Raw genomic sequence first — 21,125 nt, 5'->3', positions numbered from 1 at the left:
GCTGCTGTCTGCTGAGCAGGTTTCCATGGAGCTCCTAGATGATTTTAAAAGAGGAAAGGCCTGGTAACATGCTTCCAAAAATCACAATGACTCCTTCTGGACCCAATTGCGGGGGGTGGGGTGGGCTGGGGGGGGGCGGGCGCGGGCGCGGGGGCGGATGCAAGACTGGGCAGTGTGGCTGGTTGTGTTGTCCATGGGTCACTATGAGTCAGGGGCCAACTCAATGTCAGCATGTGCCCTCCTGAGGAGGTTGGCTGAGGGTCATCTTATTCTTGATCCCCAAGCAATTCAGTCTCACAATTTGGGCTTGAATCGACCAGACAGCAACTACTGAGAACAAATACAACTCGGGGTCTCATTGCTGGAAGCTCCATAGGGACCCTCTGAGCGGACTCTTCAAACCTCTCTTATTGGTTCTTCCCAGGCTCGGGAGCCATGTACAAGACACTCTCCACAGATCTCACAGAAGCACGTAGATTGGGTCAGTTCCCCTCTTCTCTTGTTCCACAATAACCTTGAGGTTCCTGGCCTGTGGGGAGTAAACCTTCTCGCTTCCCGGTAAGGTTGGTGTCTTCATCGTGTCTTGGAAATACTACAAATGGCCTTTAGAGAATAAACTCCTGCCATCGCGTCGATGCCGACTCAAAGTGACCCTGTAGGAAGGGACCGAACTGTCCCTGGGAGTTTCCGAGACTGGAGCTCTTTGCGGATTAGAAAGCCCAATCTTGCTTCCAGCGAGCAGCTGGTAGTTTCTGACCTTGGACCTTGTGGGTCACAACCCAACGCATAACAGCTATGTGCCACAGAGCCTTTATTTAGAGACTGGAAATGGATTTTGTCACCATTGTAGCAGTTGCAAGTCCACACAATAGGCTCTCAGTTCTATTGATTTCTTCCTTGTCGGTAACCCCAGCTGTTCTCTGTGATCCTCACCTGGCAGTGGTCCTCTCCTGTGGGTGTGTGGCTGTCTGTATCTGTCCTTGCTTTCTTTTAGCTGCAGAACTAAGGTCCTCCCTACTCCAATTGACGGGTTGATTGATAACATTTCATTGTGTTGCACTGTGTTGTATTGTCTTACATTAGGGAAAGCGATTACATGGGATCCGATTCGATTACATTAGGGAAAGTATTCTGCTCCATAGTAGGCCAACTGGCTCAATCACCTGTAACTACTTCATCACAAGGAGACTCTAGCTTGGCCACGTCACTGAGAACCAAAGCCTAATCAAGTCGATACATAAAATTGACCATTAGCCGGGAACCCTGGGAGTCAGGCTCCAGGCTGGTTTTCTCCCAGGAATATTTTGTTCACCGGTCCATAAAGTCAACCTCGGCTTCTGAGAAGAGTCAGGTCCCACCTCACAAAGAGCATCTTTCTCAAATAAGGCTTCCCAGTCAAAGTCTTGGCGACTGAGTGGGTTTTTTCCATTTACATCCTTGCAATAAGGAGGGCAGTTTTTATGGAAACTTTGCAAAGAACTACGTTTCCATGACCAGCCAAGGCTGAATAAAAGGCTCTGAATTTGGAGGGGAGGCAGGCAGGCAATAAAAAACATAAATAATCTGACATTGTTATTTAACAATGTTTTATCTCCACGTACAAGAGCACCTACTAGATTGTTAAGTGTAACAGATAGCTTGCTGTGGGGGAGAAGGGGGTGCGTATATTCAGAACAAGGACTTGGGAGGCCGTCGCTGAGATGGGTTGGCAAGCAGCCACTTGGCTATGCTGGCGAAGGTGAGGCTAACCCAGGGACAGGCGGCACTGTGTTCCATGATACATAACATCACCGTCCGTTAGAATTGACCCCAGGGCACTGACAGCAGTATATTCAGAAAGCCCAGCATTAAAATGTCAGTGCTATTTGAAGCAGCCCAGCCAAGGCTCCGGCCAGTCCATTCAGTGTATTTAGCTCTTGTCCCCGGCTCTGGGGTCACAGTGTCATACAGCTGTTGCTTTCCCAACTCTAAAGTAGCCTGGGGGTCCCGGCAGTGCATGGGGGTGTTGGGAAGCCATCTCAGGGAGGCCATACGCAGCCTGCTCTTTGGAAGGTCAGTAGTGTGACATGCTTAGTGCAGTCTATCACTTGGGGACTCTGGGCAGGCTCTTTGCTGAAGCCACAAGCTCGGGTGGGTGGCTGACTGCACAGCCTTCCGGCCAGCATCAGGTAGCACAAAGCAGGCTGGAGGGAGACGATGGTGCCCATTATATAGAAGGTAAACTAGAGGCACAAAGAGGTTGAGTGACTGGCCCAGGTCACGGAAGTAATAGCCCGGCACCATGATCATGACCTGCCACGGGCCAGGCCAGCCCGTGTGCTGTGTGACCCTGGGCAAGGCCCCTGCCCTCCTGGCAGGCCTCAGACACACATTCCCAGGATTCTACCTGCCTTTTGAGGTGCTGCCTGTCCATGGGGTGCTATCTATAGAGAAAGAGAAGCCTAGGGCCTGGAGATAGGACGGAGGGGCTTTAACTCCAAGGTCGCCCACCTCTGGGCAAACCGTTAAGCACTCAGCTGGTAGCAGAAAAGGTGAAGGCTTGGCTCCATCACAGGGCAGCTCAGAAGAAAGGCCTGATGATTCGCTTCCCTGGGGTTGACTGGACAGCACTTAGGTGCAAATGCCTAGTGCCCCCAAAGCCAGACGGTCCACGTATACAGCATCCTAGAAAAGGCAAAACTGCAGAGACCATGGTGAAATGCCCAGCAGAGACCAGGGGCTGTGGAGTTCTCGAACGAGGGAAGGAACTAGTCTGCGGGGGCCGGGGCATGTTTAGGGCACTGGAACAATGCTGCCCGATGCTGTGGTGGCACTGTGAACACACAGCATGCTGCATGGGTCAGATCCCATGACGCTCTGCCGCATGAGGAATGGATCCTAACCTAACAACAGGCGTCAGTTACTAATGAGCAGTTGACATGGGTCCGTAGAACGTTGTAAATGCACCGTGGACATGCGAGCGGTTACTAATAGAGGGAACAATGCACGGGTAGGGCGTATATGGGCACTCCGCATTTCCTGCATCCTTTGTCTGTAAACCTAATGACAGTGCTGAAAGAAATATAAAATGTTTACTTTGACTTCATTTTTTTTAAAACAATAATCTTGCCGGTGAGCTCACTGGAGACTCCTGTGATATCATTCAGCCCTGGTCGTTGATCAGATGCTCCCATACGATACAGGACTCTTCTCCTAGCGGCAATGTAATGTACAGGTGTAGGGGCACGGGCAGCCACCTTGTATTCAGGGCTCTTTGTATTGAAGCCAAAGAATGAAGTTCTCCGAACCTGTAGCAATGGACTTAATGAAAACATGCACACGGAATGTCCCGGTGCCCGCGGTGATGATTCTTTCTTTTTAAAATAGACCTCGAGGTGGGAACCAGGGAGAAAATGCAGGCAGGTCGGCATCGCCATGGAAACTAAGTGGTACTGCTGTTGTGTTTTGCAGGTGGTCTTCAGCAAGTACTGCAACTCCAGCGACATCATGGACCTGTTTTGCATCGCCACCGGCCTGCCGCGGTGAGTGCCCAGGGCGTCCCCGGTTCAGAGAGCCGCCCTCTTGGCTCCGGCCCTTTTCCATTCCTACAGAAGGAAGACACTTGAAAAGGGCCGGTTGCCATACACGGGGGATAAGAAGGGTGGGAAGGCGAGTTGGGTTGGCGTGTTTCAAATGAAACTGGGCTGCCTTCTGGGAGCCAGGCTGCACTCTCTGTCCCTGCACATCAGCAGCCATCGCATGTCCACCCAGGGAAGCCCGCTGGGCAGAAGGAAGTAAGAGCTATGGTCTGCTTCCTTCCACATCGCCTCTTTCCGCCCACCCTGCCTCTCGCTCTCCCTCCTTTAAATGATCCCTCCCTGATTTGTACCTTTTTCGTGAGAGGCACAAAGAAGGTGGTTGTGTTTTGTTTGGTCCTCTGGCCCCAAAGCATCTAGGAGATGCCTTTCTTGCCCAGGTCGTTCTACACAGATCAGCACCTGGCAAGAATGAGCATCGCGTAGAGAGGAGCAGACAGGCCCGATGTCCACCCCAAGGAGCCATCAGAATTCTGCAAGACTCCCCTTTCCCGCCCTCCGTAGCTTGTTGGAGCAAGTGGCTTTCTCGTTCGTAACACCCCAGCTTTCCGAGGATAAAGGGTACCCGTTGTCTTTCACCTTGAGGGTAGGATTCCCATCAAAGAAGGTGAGAGGTAGGGGCAGCCAAGCGAGCAGGTCAGGAGAGAGAGACTTAAGGGGTGAAACCGTGTTGCTCCCGCAAACCTAGCAGAGTTGGAAGCAGCAACAATATCCTACACCTCGGGGTATCGCTGACAGTGTTTACTAGGCACTGCGCTAAACCGATCTATGTTGGAAGAAATAAAGCCAGAGTGCTCCTTAGAGGCAAGGATGGCAAGACTTCTGAGCTACTTTGGACATAGTGCCCAGAGAGAGAGCGAGCCCAGTCCCTGGAGAAAGGCATCACGTTTGGTAAAGTAGTGCAGTGGCGACATAGAGGAAGGCCCTCAGGGGGCTCAGGCACAGGAGCAATGGGGCGCCTAGTGCAGGGCCAGGCAGTGTCTCCTACTGTTGTGCATGGTGGCAACTCACAACAGCAACATGCTAAGACCTATGAATAAGCCATATGCATATATTTATGTAATGCAATGTATGATATACGATATAACCTATCAGTGGGGCCATGGAAGAAAAGCCCAGGGACCTGTCTTGGTCAATATTCCAGCTGAGAAACCCCCTGTAGCAACTCTACTCTGCACCACTTGGGTCACCAGGAGAGGGAGGCTGGTTTGCCAGCTGCCGACAGCAACAACGACCTATTGCATGTTATCTTTGAAGAATGTAATACCTAAGGGGAAGTCCAAGATGTTGCTGCTAGCATTTCAGATCACAGGGGCCTGGGTTTATTCCATCCACAATGTGCTGAAATATGTCTCTGTTCTCAGTGGATGGTTGCAGGCAAGTCCTCCCAATAATACACTTGTCTTAGTCTCCTGAGGGTGCCTGTGGTCAACACAGAACCACCACCAGCGAACACCAGAAACCGTGGGGGGAGGGACACAGCAGTCAGTGTAAGATAGGAAAATAATAATAATTTATAATTTATCAAGGGGTCACGAGGGCGGGAGGGGAGGGAGGGATAAAAAGAGGAGCTGAAACCAAAGGGCTCAAATAGAAAGTCAATGTTTAGAAAATGATGATGGCAACAATTGTACAAATACGCTTGACACAATGGATGGATAGATTGTTATAAGAGCTATAGGAGCCCCCCATAAAATGGTCTTTAAAAAAAAAAAAAGAAAAAGGTCCAGTTCAAACTGGTTTCTACGGGAGTCTGCAGGGCCAGTTCGATTCAAGGCACAGAGTCCGTCAGCTCAGAAGGGTCTTGCGACTGGTCTTTGGGGCAACCTTGATAAGATTTTTCTCAAAGTGCACACGATGATCATGGGGCCTGACTGTGAAGGACGCTTGAGAACACTGGGAATTGCCTTCGTGAGGAAGAGGCCAGGAAGATTGCACCAAGGAATTCCACTCTCGGAAGGCAGCAAGGGTTGCCTGTGTTAGTCCGGGTTGACTAGAGAAACGAATTCAGAGACTCTCATATATGCATAAAGAAGAGCTGTATATCAAAGAGTAATTGTATTTTAAGACAACGCCCCAGTCCAGATCAAGTCTGATGTAAGTCCAATAATAGTCCATAAATCCCTCTTCAGACTCACGCAGCCATATGAAACGATGCAAACTATAGGAAGATCACAGGCTGGTGGGTGCAAAGTCTTGGGGACCAATGGTGGTAGAAGCATCTCAGCACTGGTGAGGGTCTCCAAGTGGCTGCTTTAGCTCTCTGAGTGTGGCTTCTCAACAGGCAGGGGAAGCACAGAGAGAGTGTGTCCCACCTCCAGGGAGAAAGAGAGGACGTTCCCAGAATCCTCATGAGAAGGCCACACCCACAAGAGGCATCATGAGACAGTGACCTGATTGACAGGCTAGACTCCACCCCTACACTTATTTCTCAAGTGGACATGAAATTATGTAACTACCACACTGCCCTACGAGAGTTTTGTTGGGAAACCTTTCCCCGTCCAACCTGCAGTCCCAGTCTTGCCCCTTCATGCTTCCTGTGCTCCCCAAACTCAATGAACATGGACAAGGGATGCGATTCTAGTACCTCAGGGTTGCTAAAAGGGCCATTTGGATGTGGTGCAAACTCAAAGAGAGCGGGAGTCCACAGGGAGACAGAAACACTGCCTTCTGAAGTGTCATGAGCGAGAGGGAGGAGAGGCCAAGAAACAATAGCTTCACATTCTGATGTTTTTGGCTGATGAAGGTTTCTCTGATGTTGTGGCCGGACTTGTGGGCTGACCCATATGTCACATGCTATCTTTACAGGTTGTCTAAGATCGTACTATACATGCGTCTCTTGCACCTAGATGGTGCCTCCTAGTGCACAGGGTTGTTTTTTTTGTTTTGTTTTGTTTTATTTTTAAGACTCTGAGGATTAGAGAAAACTTACCCAATACAGGTCAGCACAGCGCCTAAGAAGCCCTGGAAGGTGAGAGGTTAGAGAAGGAAGACTCATCTCATCCATTTAAAACCGTCTTGTGGGAGTGAGCTGGGCTTGACTAGGCTGGGAGGTTTTCTTAATGTAAAACCCTCAGAGGAGGTGGGACCGAAAGGCAGGCCTCGGATTCCTGCTGATGTCAGTGGTGATTTTTGTGTTAGCAGGGTTTGTTGTTGTTATTCACCAACTCTGTGAGCTAGACATTGTGGTAGCTACATAATCTCCTGTCAACTTGCAAAGGGGTGGAGTTTAGTCTGTCATTCAGGTCACAGCTTGATGATGTCATTTGGAGGCGTGACAGAGATAAATAGCTCATTGGAGGCCCGACACTCTCTGTCTGCTTCCTCCTTCTGCTGACGAGCCACATGGAGCTATGCTAATGGAAGGCAGAGTCTTAGAGCTGGAGGAGCCATGTGGAGACCCCTGACAGAGCTGAGATGCTTCCACTGCCACTGGATCCACAAGGCTTTCCACCAACTGGCCTGTGATCTTCCTGCATTCAGCCTCACTGCATGGCTGCATGAGTCTGAAGAGGAAATTATAGACTGGTATTGGACATATGGGCTAATATCCGATTTATGAATCGATCTGGCCTGGGCTGGGATGTTTTCTTAATGTGCAATTGTTCTTTGATCTAAAGTTCTCTTTTAGAGTCTTTCTGGATTTGTTTCTCTAGTCAACCCGGACTTACACAGAAGTCTTCCAGTTCCCAGGTTAAGCTATTTAAACTCTACAATACCCTTAGAATGACACACCCCACATAATGTGTCTACAAATGGAGTCTCAATGTGTTGGTCAAGACTGTCTTCTCTGGTGTTCACCCCAGCCGCCCAGCCCATCTGGGCTCCATAGTCCCTGGTACCCCTATTATTGTTCTCTCTGAGGACTGCCCCCCCCCAGCCCAGTGATACCAGAACACTAGGCGCATGACCTTAAGCATTTGCCCAAGGCCATAGGCCCCTGTAACACCCACAGCCAGTCCTCGTGTGAGCCACGGGAGCCTCGGGTGGTGCTCACGGGTAAGCCTGGACAATGAGCCCACGGTTAGTGGGTCTCTAACCCACCCGCTGGTGTGCTCTAAGACAGGCCTGGCAACGCACTTCCAATAATGACAGCCTGGAAAGTCCCATGAACAGGTGTGGGCAGCACATGTGTGGGCGCCGTGAGCTGCAATCCCTCCAGGGCGGGCGGCTACGACAATGTCCACTGTGGATTCTGGTGCTGCCCATCTTTCCCCTGACCACAGGGAGTAGGGAGCGGGTCTTCCTCCAGCCCGCCCGCGTGTGCAGCCCAGAGCAGAGAGCATGGTGGGTGACAGCGCTCACTGTCACGGTTGTCTTTCAGGAACACGACCATCTCTCTCCTGACCACGGACGACACCATGGTCTCCATCGACCCCACTATGCCCGCCAACTCAGAACGGTGAGTGGCTTTCTGCCAGCTCCCACCGCGGGCTCTCCTCGTGGCGGGTGGGATGGGGGTCTGTGTCGCTAAGGGGTACAGGAGGGTGCTCTGCGATCGTCATCTTCCTTTTGAATCTGCTGCTGCAGGGGAGTCTGCACGTCCAGGGAACTCGGCCGGGGCAGGCGTGAGAGGGAGGACGAAGGAGGCTTGATCGGGCTCATGTTCCTTCGCCTCGGAGGGGTCACTTCCCATAACAATAATGACAACTGCCAGCACTGCCCGTTTCTAACCATGGCCCTGGGCCGTGATACAGTTAGTACTGATAGGCAGGTAGGGAAACCAAGGCACGGGAATCCCACACTGCCTGCCCAACAAAGGCTGTGGGAGAAGCCCTCCGCAGAGCCCTGGAGGGGGCATCATACGCTTACCCCTTCCCCTGAGTACTCACACAGAAGAGCCAGGGAGCCAGGAGCAGAGCCGTGTGAGCAGCGAACGCATCTGGGAACATACAAGCCAGCTGTGTGTGGACAAAGGAAGGACACTGAGCAGAGGGCCTTCGGACCTATGACCGCCCTTTGCCAAGTGGCCCAGAAGCCATCCACTGCCTGATTTTGCTTAGATGAGGCCAAGTTTACGTGTGTTCTCAGGAAGGCTGGGTACCAGAGATCCTGCTGGCTCCCTCTGAGAAGCTATGCTGGGCAGATAGACCCTCACGCTTCCACGGCTGCTCAACATCAGCCTTTAAATATTTGGGCTCCGCACACAGAAGTGGCATGGGACCCCTATTCATACACCCGAGAGACCCCTCACCCATGCTCTGTGCACACCTGTGGAGGGTAAGGGGGCACCTGCTCCTCCTGCTTCCCTGGCACCCCACTCTCAGTGGTCCAGCAGGGTGCTAGGGAAGGGATGCCAGCCTGTTCCTAAGCCCCAACATTTCCCAGCCGCTCCCAGCCCAGTCAAGGACACAAGTCCTCTTCACTCTACGAGAGCAGGCGGAGACCTGATCAAATGTCCCGCTCTGTGCGAGGTACAAGGTTCTGGAAAGTCTTAGCCACAATGGCCCTGATGATCCATGACCAGCAGCCTGTGCTGTCCTGTACAACCTTGTGTTGCTGGCTGCTCTCACTCAGTGCCCCTCTCCCAGATGCACCCACAAACCCCCCTCATCTCCCCATGAGAATGGTGCGAGGTGGGCATCTAACCCCCTCTGGCTTCCCCAGGGTACGGAGGGAGTGTCACCGTGACATCAGCCCCAGGCCGGTTCCTGTGAAGGAGGAGTCAGGCAGCCCTCCAGTATCCCATGGTCTCACTAGTCTGAGCTCAGCGGTCCTGCCTGGCTCGCTGCTCTCCTGCTGGGTTTGATTATGCATCGCAATGGCCCCAGAGAGCTGGTGTCCAATTCTCACAATCACGGCACCTGAGGGAAGTAACAAATTACAATTCAGAATCAGAAATGACTCAGGATACAATTCTTTGCTCACGAAAGTGTCTTCTCAGCCATGTCTCCCACACAGCCCGCTCTCTCTGGTCCTCAGTTCCTGGAGCCCTTGATTCCTCAGGCCTCGTGGGCCACCTGGCCTCTGCCCTGCTCAATCAAGGTTACAGCGCTCTTTAACTCCACCAGTCAGCGGCCAGAAGCCTTCCACCTTGTCAGGCAGCCTCAGCCTGCAGGCACTCAGCTCTCTCACTCCTTACGTCAGGAAGCCCAGCCTGCCAGTCTCCTGGTTCTGCCGCCTTGGCTGTTCTCTGATCGAGAGATGTCTCTCTGTATTGCACTCTCCTCTGGGATCGCCTCGCCATTGACTCAGCTTTTCCTGCGGTGGCAAAACGGACCCATCTCCTCCTCAGAGCTCCATACAGGCGTGCATGGTGTTGTGTGCCTCACTCGTGTTGTTGGCAAGCTGTCCCATTCTCTTGGTGGGCCACATTAGCTCTTGAAGAGTCCTGTCTAGTCCCTGTAGGAGTCCCAGTGGTACAGTGGTTCTGAGCTGGGCTATGATCCGCGTGGTCACCAGCCATCCTTGGGGTTCCTTGGCAGCTTGAAGAGGTAGCCTTCACATGGGTCTCCCTGCTCCTTTATGTTTCTGCCTGTCCCCCTTTACAAGACACCGCTCAGAAGGGATTGAAGGAGCCCTGGTGGTAGAGTTGGACTGCAAGCAGCCCCTCAGGAGAAAGACTGGGCTTTCTACTCCCGTAAACAGTTACAGTCTCTGTACCCACACGGGGACACTGTGAGTCAACCATGACGGGTGGCAGTGCGAGCAGGAGGGATTAGGTTTAGGACTCACCCTGCTCTGGTATGAGCTCATCTACTTAGCCGAAGAGGAGCCCTATTTCCATAGAGGGTCACATTCCCAGGCACCAGCATGAGGACTTCCTCATTTCTTTGGGGAGACAGAATTCAATCCTTAACACTGCATACCCCTTGATTTCTAAGGATTAACCAATATAAATAGATAGATCCTAAATTCGGCCCATCAGTGGCTACAGTTTTCCCCCTCGGAGAGACTTTAGAGTGTCTGGTAGAAGTCCTCCTTTTTAAACATGGTCTCTCGCCAGCAAACACAATTCTTCATAAAAACTCTACCCTTTCCATTTCTGTCCCTACTGTCCCGAGACCCTTTACAAAGGACAAAAACAGATGTGTTTACATGATGTGGCAGGAAAAAAACCGCCAAACAGGGCAATATGGCCGGGGGGTGGGGAAGGGGGGGAGGAAGGGAGGGGCCATTGCGGTAGAGCACATTCATGACATACAAACGTTCCTGCTGTGTATGACTTTTCAGTCAAGCCATGAAACATGCCACTCTCTGCTTGCTGAAAAAGACCTTGTCAGTCCTCCCTCGCCTTAGGCTAAAGCCCCCCCCTCCCCCATCCCGCCCGGCCCCAGGCTTCCTCCTACAAAACCTGTTTACAAAGAGGTCTTCCAGCCCAGGCAATTAAGATGATAGGGAGAAAGAAAAAAAAAAACAAACCCACACACAAATACGATACAAGCTTGAGGCAAGTTACCTCTTTCAAAGAGGGATTGTTTATATTCATTTTGTTGCTGAAGAACATGATGAAGCTGTAACCCAGTTTAGACCGAGCCCAGAACTCATTCAATCATGGAACCAATATCCTGGCTCTGCTATTCAGAATCAAGAGGATTAAAGACAGGGGGCCAAGACCAAGCTTGAGTGGCCAGGAAATTGAACGAGGCCTCTAGGAGCCGGAGCTGGAATCCCTGCACCTGCTGGGAGCATCCGAGGCCGTCTCAAGGAGCTGCCGTGGCCAACGTGGCTCTGTGGATCCCTCAGCTCACCAGAGCCCGCTCCCTGCTGACCCTCCTTCTGCTTGAAGAGGTTGAGATGGTCTTCGGAGGGAGACTCTGTTTCGACTGACAAGAACTCTGGGTCATTATGTGAGAGAAGCCTGCCCTTTAGTCAGACTCACAAGGCACTCATCCTCGGGGCCTCTTCAAGGGCATCGTTGCGATGACACCCTCTTCTTCTCCGTCCCCATCCCCCCCTGCCCCTCTCCCGGCGCCCCTCCTCAGCTCACGGTCACCACCCCACCCCCACCCCCACCCCCAGCCCGGACGAAGAACCCCAGAGGACGGAGAAAAGGAAAAGAAAGGGAGGGGTGTTCTAAGGGCCCCTGTCGAAGGGGCTCCCTTGATCTGCAGCTCTACCGTGGTCTGTGGGAGGGCCAGCCTGGCCACCATCAAGTCTTTCCAGCCTGGCTCACCACGCGGCACATCCGTGTCCTGTAAGGTCTTCAGATGGGACAAGGGCCGTTTCCCTGTCCGCCAGGGCGGCCATTCTCTCCTGGTTTTCTCGCCGTGTGCCTAGAGCGTCTATCTTCCTTTGTGATTCAATGGGTTGTGGGTCTTGCCCGACTCCTAGCACACTCTTCTACCCCACCACGCTCCTGGCAGCTAACTGGCCCCTCCACTAGTCACACCCACAATCCAGTTCAGCAACACAGTCCCTCGGGGAGCCGCAGCACCTGCGTTGGCATCTACAACTGGAAACCATTCCGTTGTTCCTTGATTTTGCCCGTTTGCCCCTGGACTACCTTTTCGGTGGTCAGTGGTTGTAAGAGTACTTCCTGTTGTTCGGATATGACGTAGTTTACCGACCAGCCCCCACCGAGCGTGGCGCTCTTCTCTCGGAGGACGCCGAGTCTGATTTTGGCTCGGGACTGCAGGCTGCCCCTCCACGCTTCTGCCTGCCACTGCAGCTCTTTCTAATTTCAGCAACCAGGAATCACCTGCCTTGCCTGTTCGTCATCATTGCGGATCTTCCCATGCACCCAGGTAGCCAATTCCACAGGACTTAGATCCACCAGACCTTCCCCTGGATCACTCTTGCTGTGGGTCACTGATAGTAACACAACACCCACTTCGATTCATGGGTGTTTTCTTTTGTTTAGTTTTTTGCTAATCTCAATCAGAAAGCAGATTTCCCATTCTCTCCTTTATCACCTTGTAACCAAAACGCATATTCCAGTGAGCCTTGACCATTAAAAAAATCCCATCGTCTGATACCAACTGAATAAATGATTGTTTTTAATAAGGATCAGCCCGAAGCTGGTTCCTTTGAGGTGGTCAAAGGTGTCCCAGGTGTCCCAACTTTTCCAAACCTTTCTATCACTCCATCATCTCTAACACCTGCACCACCACCCCTACCCTCAGTAACTGTCCTCGTGTCTCTGGGCTTCGCAGTTTGCACTCCTGTCTAACAGAATCACAAACTACGCTTACTGTTAAGCGGTTTATTAGGGGAGTCACAGGGTAAAACCCCAGGATCACCTTCAATGTTGAAGTAACCGGAACAACTCGGGGTACAGGTATTGGATGAAGACAGCTTCTTCCCGCCCCCTGCCACCAAACCCTGTGGGGCTTTTATCCTGCCTTGTCACCTCTGGGCCCTACAGGCAAATGCTATAAGCCTTCGCCCCCTAAACCAGCAAACACCACCACAGCATCGCACACTGATCTCCCGGCTTCTGACTTCTCACATAGCTATAGCCGCTCGTGATATGGCTCCTCCCTTTTTTCTCCAGTTCCCCCCTTAAACCTGGTGGGATGGCAAAACTGACCAATCCGTCCATTCGGGTACCATGCACCTCATTTGCCTGCTCCCACCCCTACAAGGGTTCCATGTACCTTATTTGCATGAAGAGGAAGCTGTCTAGTTCCCAAGGTGGGCCACAAACACCTTATTTGCATAGTCCAACCCAATTATTGTGTGGTAGTCACCATAGCCCAAGGGGTCCTGTTAAGTCATTCACTGCATTGCATCATTTAAATGTTTATTTAGATGATGTAGGATTCTGAGTGAGGAAACTCAGAACATCCAACAGAACTAATTTAAAAGAAAAAAAAAAGAACCTTAATCCATTGAATTTTAATTCATCCCCAGAGCTTATCTCTCCCACCAGACAGCAGCCAGCGTCCTTGACAGCATCTGACGGTGAACTGTCTTCTCTTTTGCAGAACTCCCTACAAAGTGAGACCTGTGGCCCTCAAGCAACATTCTGGTAAGACCTCGCCATCATTTTCAAGGTTATAAGGAACAGCCACGAGGCTGCTTCTGAGGTTGAATAGAAATTAACTACACATTTGAATCTCAAACTCTACCCAACTGCAGACTGCAGAGACAATCCCCAAATCCTCAGGAAGCTTCTCCTCTCCTTTCCACACCCCATTCCCAAGGCCATGGCCATCCCCGGGTCACTTTCCACTCTCATCTCCATGAGCCCTGCCCCATTTAGACTGTGAGCCACAACGCCTGGCCCACAGAGGGTCCTGCCTATCAGAGGTGTGTTCTTCTAACCTCATTTCCTCTTGGACTTTTTCATGACTTTTTATGAAGTGTGATTGGTGCATGATAAAACTGCCCCACTTAAGGGTGCAGAGGGACCTTGATGGCACACTGGTGAAGCACGCAGCTGCTTAGGGAAAGGTGGGGAGTTCGAACCTGCCAGCCGCTCCACAGGAGAAGGATGTGGCAGTCTGCTTCCATAGAGATTGACAGCCTTGGAAAGCCCGTGAGGCAGTTCTATTCCACCCTGCAGGGCCCATGGGTGTTAGTCTGAGTAGACTAGAGAAATTCATAGACACTCATATGTGTATAAGAAAGAGTTTTATATACAAGAGCAATTGAATATTGAGAAAATGTCCCAGCCCAGTCCAGATGAAGTCCATAAGTCTGATACTAGCCCATACGTCAGATACCAGTCCATAAATTCCTCTTCAGATTCATGCAACACATGCAATGATGCTGAATGCAGGAAGATCACAGGCTAGTGGGTGGAAAGTCTTGTGGATACAGTGGCAGTAGAGGCATCTCCACGTGGCTCCTTCAGCTCCAAGGCTCTCGCATAGCTCTGTGTGTCTAGTCAGCAAGCATGGCTCGCAGAGAGTGAGCATGTGTCCTGTCCCCAGCATTCTGTTTATCTCCTTTGCGCATCGAAATGAGGTCATCAAGCTGCAACCTGATTGACAGGCTAAACTCCACCCCTTCACGCTTTAGTCTTAAACTGACAACAAGATTGGGCAACTACCACACCCTGTGAATGAGAATTAGACTTGACCGGCAGTGGGACTTTCTTTCTGGCTTTTAATGGCATAAATGTGTGAGTTCTGACATTTTTATGCACCCTTGGAGTGATCCCCAAAGCCAAAATGCAGAATGTTTACAACACCTGTCAACATTCTCTGGGTTCTCTGCCCAGTGAATACCCCTCCTCTGACACCTGCACTCAGTCGGTAGCCTATCTGCTACCTGGCACTAAAGATTAGATGGGTCATTTCTAAAGTTTCATATAAAAGGAATCACACTGTATATGAACTCAAATTGGACTAAATCTAAAATTCTTGAGTTGCATCCACTGGGTTGCATCTGTTGACTGACCAGAATCCCGTGCATGGACCCCACTCATCTGCTGATGGACTTGGCAGTGGTGACTTGTTTTAGGCTTTTATGAACAAGGCAATTGTGTTAGGCCAGGTTGACTAGAGAAACAAATTCAGTGAAGCAGGAAGGTGAAGCCGAGTGAGAGTGTGTGGGCCGCCTCCAGAGAGAAAGAGAAAAGGAGGCCAACCCCAGAGGCCATTTATCTTGATAACCCTCCAATCAAGCTGCGATCTGACTGACAGGCCCAATTCCTCTCACGTATTCCTACAGGAGCCATGTTGGCACAAAAAATCACTAGCTATCACATGTGCGTTTGAGGACAGATAGGTGTCCGGATCACATTTTTCTTGCCGAGTCATATGGCTATGTTTGACTTCATAAGAAAATGCAAATCCAAGGGAGACCCCGGATAGGGCAAGATATGACAAAATAACGAGGTATAAATTACCAAGGGCATATGAGGGAGGGGGGAAAGGGGAGGGAGGGGGAGAAAAAAAAAAGAGGACCTGATGCAAGGGGCTTAAGTGGAGAGCAAATGCCTTGAGAATGATTGGGGCAGGGAATGTATGGATGTGCTTTATACAATTGATGTATGTATATGTATGGATTGTGGTAAGAGTTGTTTGAGTCCCTAATAAAATGTAAAAGAAGAAAAGAGAAAAAAATGATTAGGGCAAAGACTGTACAGATGTGCTTTATACAATTGATGTATGTATATGTATGAACTGTGAAAAGAATTGTATCAGCCCCAATAAATTGTTAAAAAAAAAAAAGAAAATGCAAATCCCCCGCCCAATCAGTCTAGTGGGTCTACAGTGGTTGTGTAAGGTTCTCTGGAGAAACAAAAGTAGTGGCGCTTTCGTGTGTTTGTGCGTAGAAAGAGATTTGCATTGAGAAATGGCTTCCATGGTTACAGAAAGTAGTAAGTCCAGCCTGGCTCAAGTCAGGCTTTTCCTGCCTCTTGTAGCTGTGGGACCTGATGACCAGGAAGAAGGATGACAAAGCTGGAGCTGGGGGACACAGGCTGGTAGATGCAGAGGTAAATGAATTCAAGGTTGGCCAATGAATCCACAATAGGAAGTCCGGTAACAGTGCCTGGGATCAGCAGGTGACACAACAGGAAATTGAGGAACCAGATGTAGGATCCAGCTCCAGCAGAAGCCCTGCTTTTCTCCCTTGGAGCATCTCATGGTTTCAAACTGCTGACCTCTGGTTAGTAGCCCAAGGTGTAACACATATGCCCCCGGGCCTCCTCCTTTTACCATAAAAAAGTATCAAACGCCTGATGTCACAGTACACGTTTGTAAGATTCCTTCTAATTCATTCTCTGACTGTGCTTGCCTTTCACTAGTTTTTCTCCCCGTGGACTTTTTCTGTCTCAGGATCCAATCCACAAGCCCACGTGAAACTAGTTGTTAGGTCAGTCCTGTGTCCTCTCGTCTGCGGCTATTTATCGGTCTTTCCTTGTTTGCCACGACCTCGGACGGTTTGGAAAGTCTAGAATCTTCCCTGGTCTGAATTTGCCTGATGTTTTCCTTGGGATCACGCTGGGGTGTGGACTTTTGGAAAGAAGACAGGAGCACATGCCTTCCACATGGTTTCTCCATTGCAGCGCTGTGTTTGATCGCCTCCTGACCCTACTGTTCAAAAGCAAGTCGCTTGCTCTAGCCCATCTCTGCACAGCAGTCTACCTGTTCCTGCAGTATTTGTGAAATGATACTTGAATGGTGCCTTGGTCAAAAGTCAATTAACGATGTTTGTGTGAGTCCCATATGGACACCCTATCCTGCTCCATCAACAGGAATTTTTCCAAGAACTCTTTTGAAGCCTCCTCAAATGCATTCCTGTCCTTAGGCCAACACCATAGTCTTCATTACTGTGGCTTTTGTGTAAGTTTTAAAATCAGAGAGTTTTGATTTCTTTCTTCTTTGTAAAAACTGCTTTTGCTTACTCCGGTTCATGTTGATTTCTAAGTATATTTTAGGTTCAACCTGTCGATCATTATAGTTTTGATTGAAATTGAGGGAAAAAATAGACTGTGAAAAATGTAGAACTTACTTTCTGTGATAGTAAGTCTTTTGATTCTTGAACTTGGTACATCTCTCTGTTTACTTAGCTTTACTTTAACGGCTACCCTTATGGAGTCCTTGGGTACAGGTGGCTAAACATATCATGGAGAGTAGTATGTCAGACCTCATGGAGTCCGTGTGGTGATGGATAACTGCTTCTCTACTCCCTGGAAGGTGAGCATGTCAAAGCCAATAGCCAAGGGAGAATGATGTGGTGCTTGGTTCTGCAACGTTTTGTTTTACCTTTCTTTGGAATGGGTACCTTTCATCCCTTCCATTCAGTTGACCACTCAGCTGGCTTCTGAAGGTTTGGGCATAGACCAGTGAGTGCTTTACAGAGATCTATCAGTTTGGTTGAGACATTTCAATTCATATTTCACAAAGTTCTGGAGCCTTATTTTTTGCCTAATGCCTTCAGTACAGCTTGGATGTCTTCCTTCCCCAATACCATTGGTTCCTGCTTATATGCTGCTTCTTGAAATGCTTGAATATCATCAGTTCTTTTTGGTGCAGTGTTTCTGTGTAGTTCTCTGTGGTAGTTACATAATCTGGTGTCAATTTGAAGATTCTGAGTGAAGGGGTGGAGTCTAGCTTGTCAATCAGATCGCAGCTTGATGAACTCATTTGGAGGCGCTAAGGAGATCCATAGCTCATTGGAGGCAGGACACATACTCATTCCCTGCGAGACATCCCTGTGGAGAAGACACATGGAGAGAGGCTGATGGCAGCCAGACTTCTGGAGCCAGAGAAGCCACATGGAGACCCCTGCCTGTGCTGAGATGCTTACAATGCCACTGGATCCACAAGACTTCCCACTCACTGACCTGTGATCATCCTACATTTGGCGTCATTGCATGTATTTCATGAGTCTGAAGAGGACTTTATAGATTGGTATCGACATATGGGCTGATATCAGATTTATGGACTTGATCTGGACCGGGCTGGGATGTTTTCTCAATATTGAGTTGCTCTTGTATATAAAGCTCTTTCTTATACACATATGAGTGTCTATGGATTTGTTTCTCTAGTCGAGCTAGACTAATACATCCTCCCATCTTCTTTTAAAGCATCCTGGGTAATTCTGTATCTGCCCATAGAATCTTTCAATATGGTAATGTGGGGCTTGCTATTTGCCTTCAGTTCTTTCCACTTGATATACATTCATTGTGTTTTTCCCTTTTGATTTTAACCATCCAGGTCTTTACACGTGTCATTTTAATGCTGTACTGTGTCTTCTCACACTACCTTTTGAAATCATCTGGCCTGCTCTTTTATTTCATCATTTCTCCCTATTGCTTTAACTACTCTACGTTCAGGAGCAAGGTTTGAAGTTTTATTCTGACATCCACTCTGGTCTTTTCTTTCTTTCCTAACTTCTTAATAACCTTTGCTTTCTTCATATATAATGTTCTTGATGTCACCCCACAACTCATCTTGTCTTCAGTAGTGCTCAGGGCATCCAATCTGTTCTTTGATGTCCTCAAAACTCAGGTGGGAAATACTCAAGGCAGTATTTTGACTCTGGTGGGCTTGGTTGAATTTTCATCCACCTGAACTTATACATGAGCAATGGATAGTCTGTTCCACGATTGCCCTGGCCTTGTTCTGTCTGCTGATATTGAGCTTCTGTCCTCTCTTCCCACAGAGGTAATCAATTGGATGCCTGTGCATCCACCTGATGAGGCCCAAATGTATAGTTGCAGCTTATGTTGTTGAAAAACAGGTATTTGCAATGAAGAAGCCATTGGCCTCGCACAATCCTGTCACGAGATCTGCAGCTTTGTTTCCATCTCCAAGGGCATATTTCCCAATGACCGTTCAGGCTGAAGATGACGGTAGAATTCCCTAATTTCTTTTTCACTGGTTTTAGTGGTTGGCTCATAGCAACCCTATAAGGCAGAGTAGAACCGCCCCTGTGGGTTTCCGAGGTTGTACATCTTTACAGGAGTCTAAGCCTCATCTTTCTCTCGAAGAGGGGCTGATGGTTCTGAATTGCTGATCTTGCCACTAGCAGCCCATGAGTCAGAATTGACTTAATGTCAGTGAGATCGGGTTGAGTTTTGGTTAGTTGGTGCATGAATTTGAATAATAGTTGTGTTAACAGGACTTCTTTGTAGCTGTGCTAATATATTCCTCTCACAAACATCATTGTCCTTCAAGATAGATCCTAAGTGCTGTTTCTGATGACGGATGTAATGTCATTCCTCTTGAATGTGTCATTACCAGCATCGTAAGCCGTGTGATTGTCCAAAATTAGCAATACCAGTCCATTTCCGCTCACTAATGCCTAGACCGCTCACTAATGCCTAGAAGGTTGATCTTTATGCTTTCCATTTCATTTTTGACAACTTCCAACTTTCCTAGATTCATACATACCACATTTTGATTATTAACAGATATGTCATCTGGCTAGTCCCCATCAGCAAACGAGGGTCCAGGACGCTTGGTTCCATTCCCATCACTAAGGTCGACTCGGCTTTGAGGAGGCAGCTCTTCCACAGTCGTATGCTGAGTGCCTTCCAACCCGAGGGCTCACCTTCAGTTCTATATATGAGAATGCACTCCTGCTCATAAGGTTTTGTGTGGGTCATGTTTCAGAAGTGGAGCACTTCTTCCTTCTGCCCCATCTGTCTTCATCGGAAAGCTCCACTGAAACCTGTTCACCATGGGTGACCCTGCTGCCAGTTGAAATACCGGTGACATCAGAGCAACTTGCACATCACTGCAGCAGAACAGACTGACAGAGGAGTTGGCCAGGGTGGGGGTGGGGGTGGGATGGGGGGAGTGGCTGTACAGTTATCACTAGAGGAAGAATGAAGATCAAACTTTTTGGTAATTCTGGACCCAAGTAGGACGGATGGGAGATTGACTTGAATTCAATGAGTGGAAGAACTTAACGAACATCAGAACTGGTTTTAAGTAGCACCAGTTGCTTGAAAGAAGTGGATCCCTACCCCCCGGGGGATTAAGGCAAAGGGCAAGGTGGCCACATGCTCGGGGAGTGGGGGGGGTGACATAAATGGGCCTGCTCTACAGACCTTCCCAAATCTGGACCCCTATATTCGTCAGAGGCTTTTGTACAATTAAATGGACTGCAGGGTACAAAGAGTTCTATTTGCATTTTATCATCGTCAGTTCAGTGAAGGGGCAATAAGAAGCAGCTCTTCTTTTCTTGTTTGTTTTTTGGGTTTAAATCATTTTATTGGGGGCTCATACAACTCTTATCTCTTATCACAATCCATACATACATCCATTGTGTCAAGCACATTTGTACATTTGTTGCCATCATCATTCTCAAGACAGTTTCTTTCTACTCGAGGCCTTGGTATCAGCTCCTCATTTTCCCCTCCCCCCCCCCATGAACCCTTCATAATTTATAAATTATTATTATTTTGTCATGTCTTACACTGTCTGATGTCTCCCTTCACCCACTTTCTGTTGTATGTCCCCCAGGAAGGGGTTATATGTAGATCCTTGTCATCGGTTCCCCCTTTCCATCCACCTACCTTCCCTCCACCCTCCCGGTATCGCCACTCTCAGCACTGGTCCTGAAGAGTTCATCTGTCCTGGATTCCCTGTGTTTCCAGTTCCTATCTGAACCAGTGTACATTCTCTGGTCTAGCCAGATTTTTAAGGTAGAATTAGAATCATGATAGTGGGGGTGGTAGGAAGCATTTAAGAACTAGAGGAAAGTTGTATGTTTCATTGTTGCTACACTGCACCTTGACTGGATCATCTCCTCCCTGTCATCCTTCTGTAAGAAGGGCTTTGGGTACCTACTCCACACTCCCCCTCATTCACAATGATACGATTTGTTTGTTCTTTGATACCTGTTAGCTGATCCCATTGACAGCTCGTGACCACACAGGCTGGTGTGCTTTTTCCATGTGGACTTTGTTGCTTCTCAGCTAGATGGCTGTTTGTTTATCTTCAAGCCGTTAGGACCCCAGATGCTATATATTTTGATAGCTGGGCACCATCAGCTTTCTTCACCACATTTGCTTATGCACCCATTTGTCTTCAGCAATCGTGTTGGGAAGGTGAGCATCATGGAATTCCAGTTTGATAGAACATAGTGTTCTTGCATTGAGGGAGTGCTTGAGTGGAGGTCCAATGTCCATCTGCTACCTTAATACTAAACCTATAAATATATGCACATAGATCTATATCCCCATCATCATATAAAATA

General features: G+C 49.2%; 1 protein-coding gene across 1 annotated transcript in view; it reads left to right on the top strand.

Moving 5' to 3' along the window:
- Positions 1–21,125, top strand: part of PDE9A (phosphodiesterase 9A) — a 135,090-nt gene that overhangs the window by 42,165 nt on the left and 71,800 nt on the right. The window contains exons 2-4 of the mRNA XM_075542903.1: positions 3,451–3,521; positions 7,900–7,977; positions 13,445–13,488. Of these exons, the coding sequence (XP_075399018.1) occupies positions 3,451–3,521; positions 7,900–7,977; positions 13,445–13,488 (193 nt within the window). The remainder of the gene's footprint in view (positions 1–3,450; positions 3,522–7,899; positions 7,978–13,444; positions 13,489–21,125) is intronic.

The sequence above is a fragment of the Tenrec ecaudatus genome, chromosome 2 (genome assembly GCF_050624435.1).
Source record: "Tenrec ecaudatus isolate mTenEca1 chromosome 2, mTenEca1.hap1, whole genome shotgun sequence".
In the NCBI taxonomy this organism is placed as follows: Eukaryota; Metazoa; Chordata; class Mammalia; order Afrosoricida; family Tenrecidae; genus Tenrec; species Tenrec ecaudatus.
The sequence above is the reverse complement of the archived record's forward strand: the minus strand, read 5'-3'. Positions and strand labels throughout refer to the sequence as shown.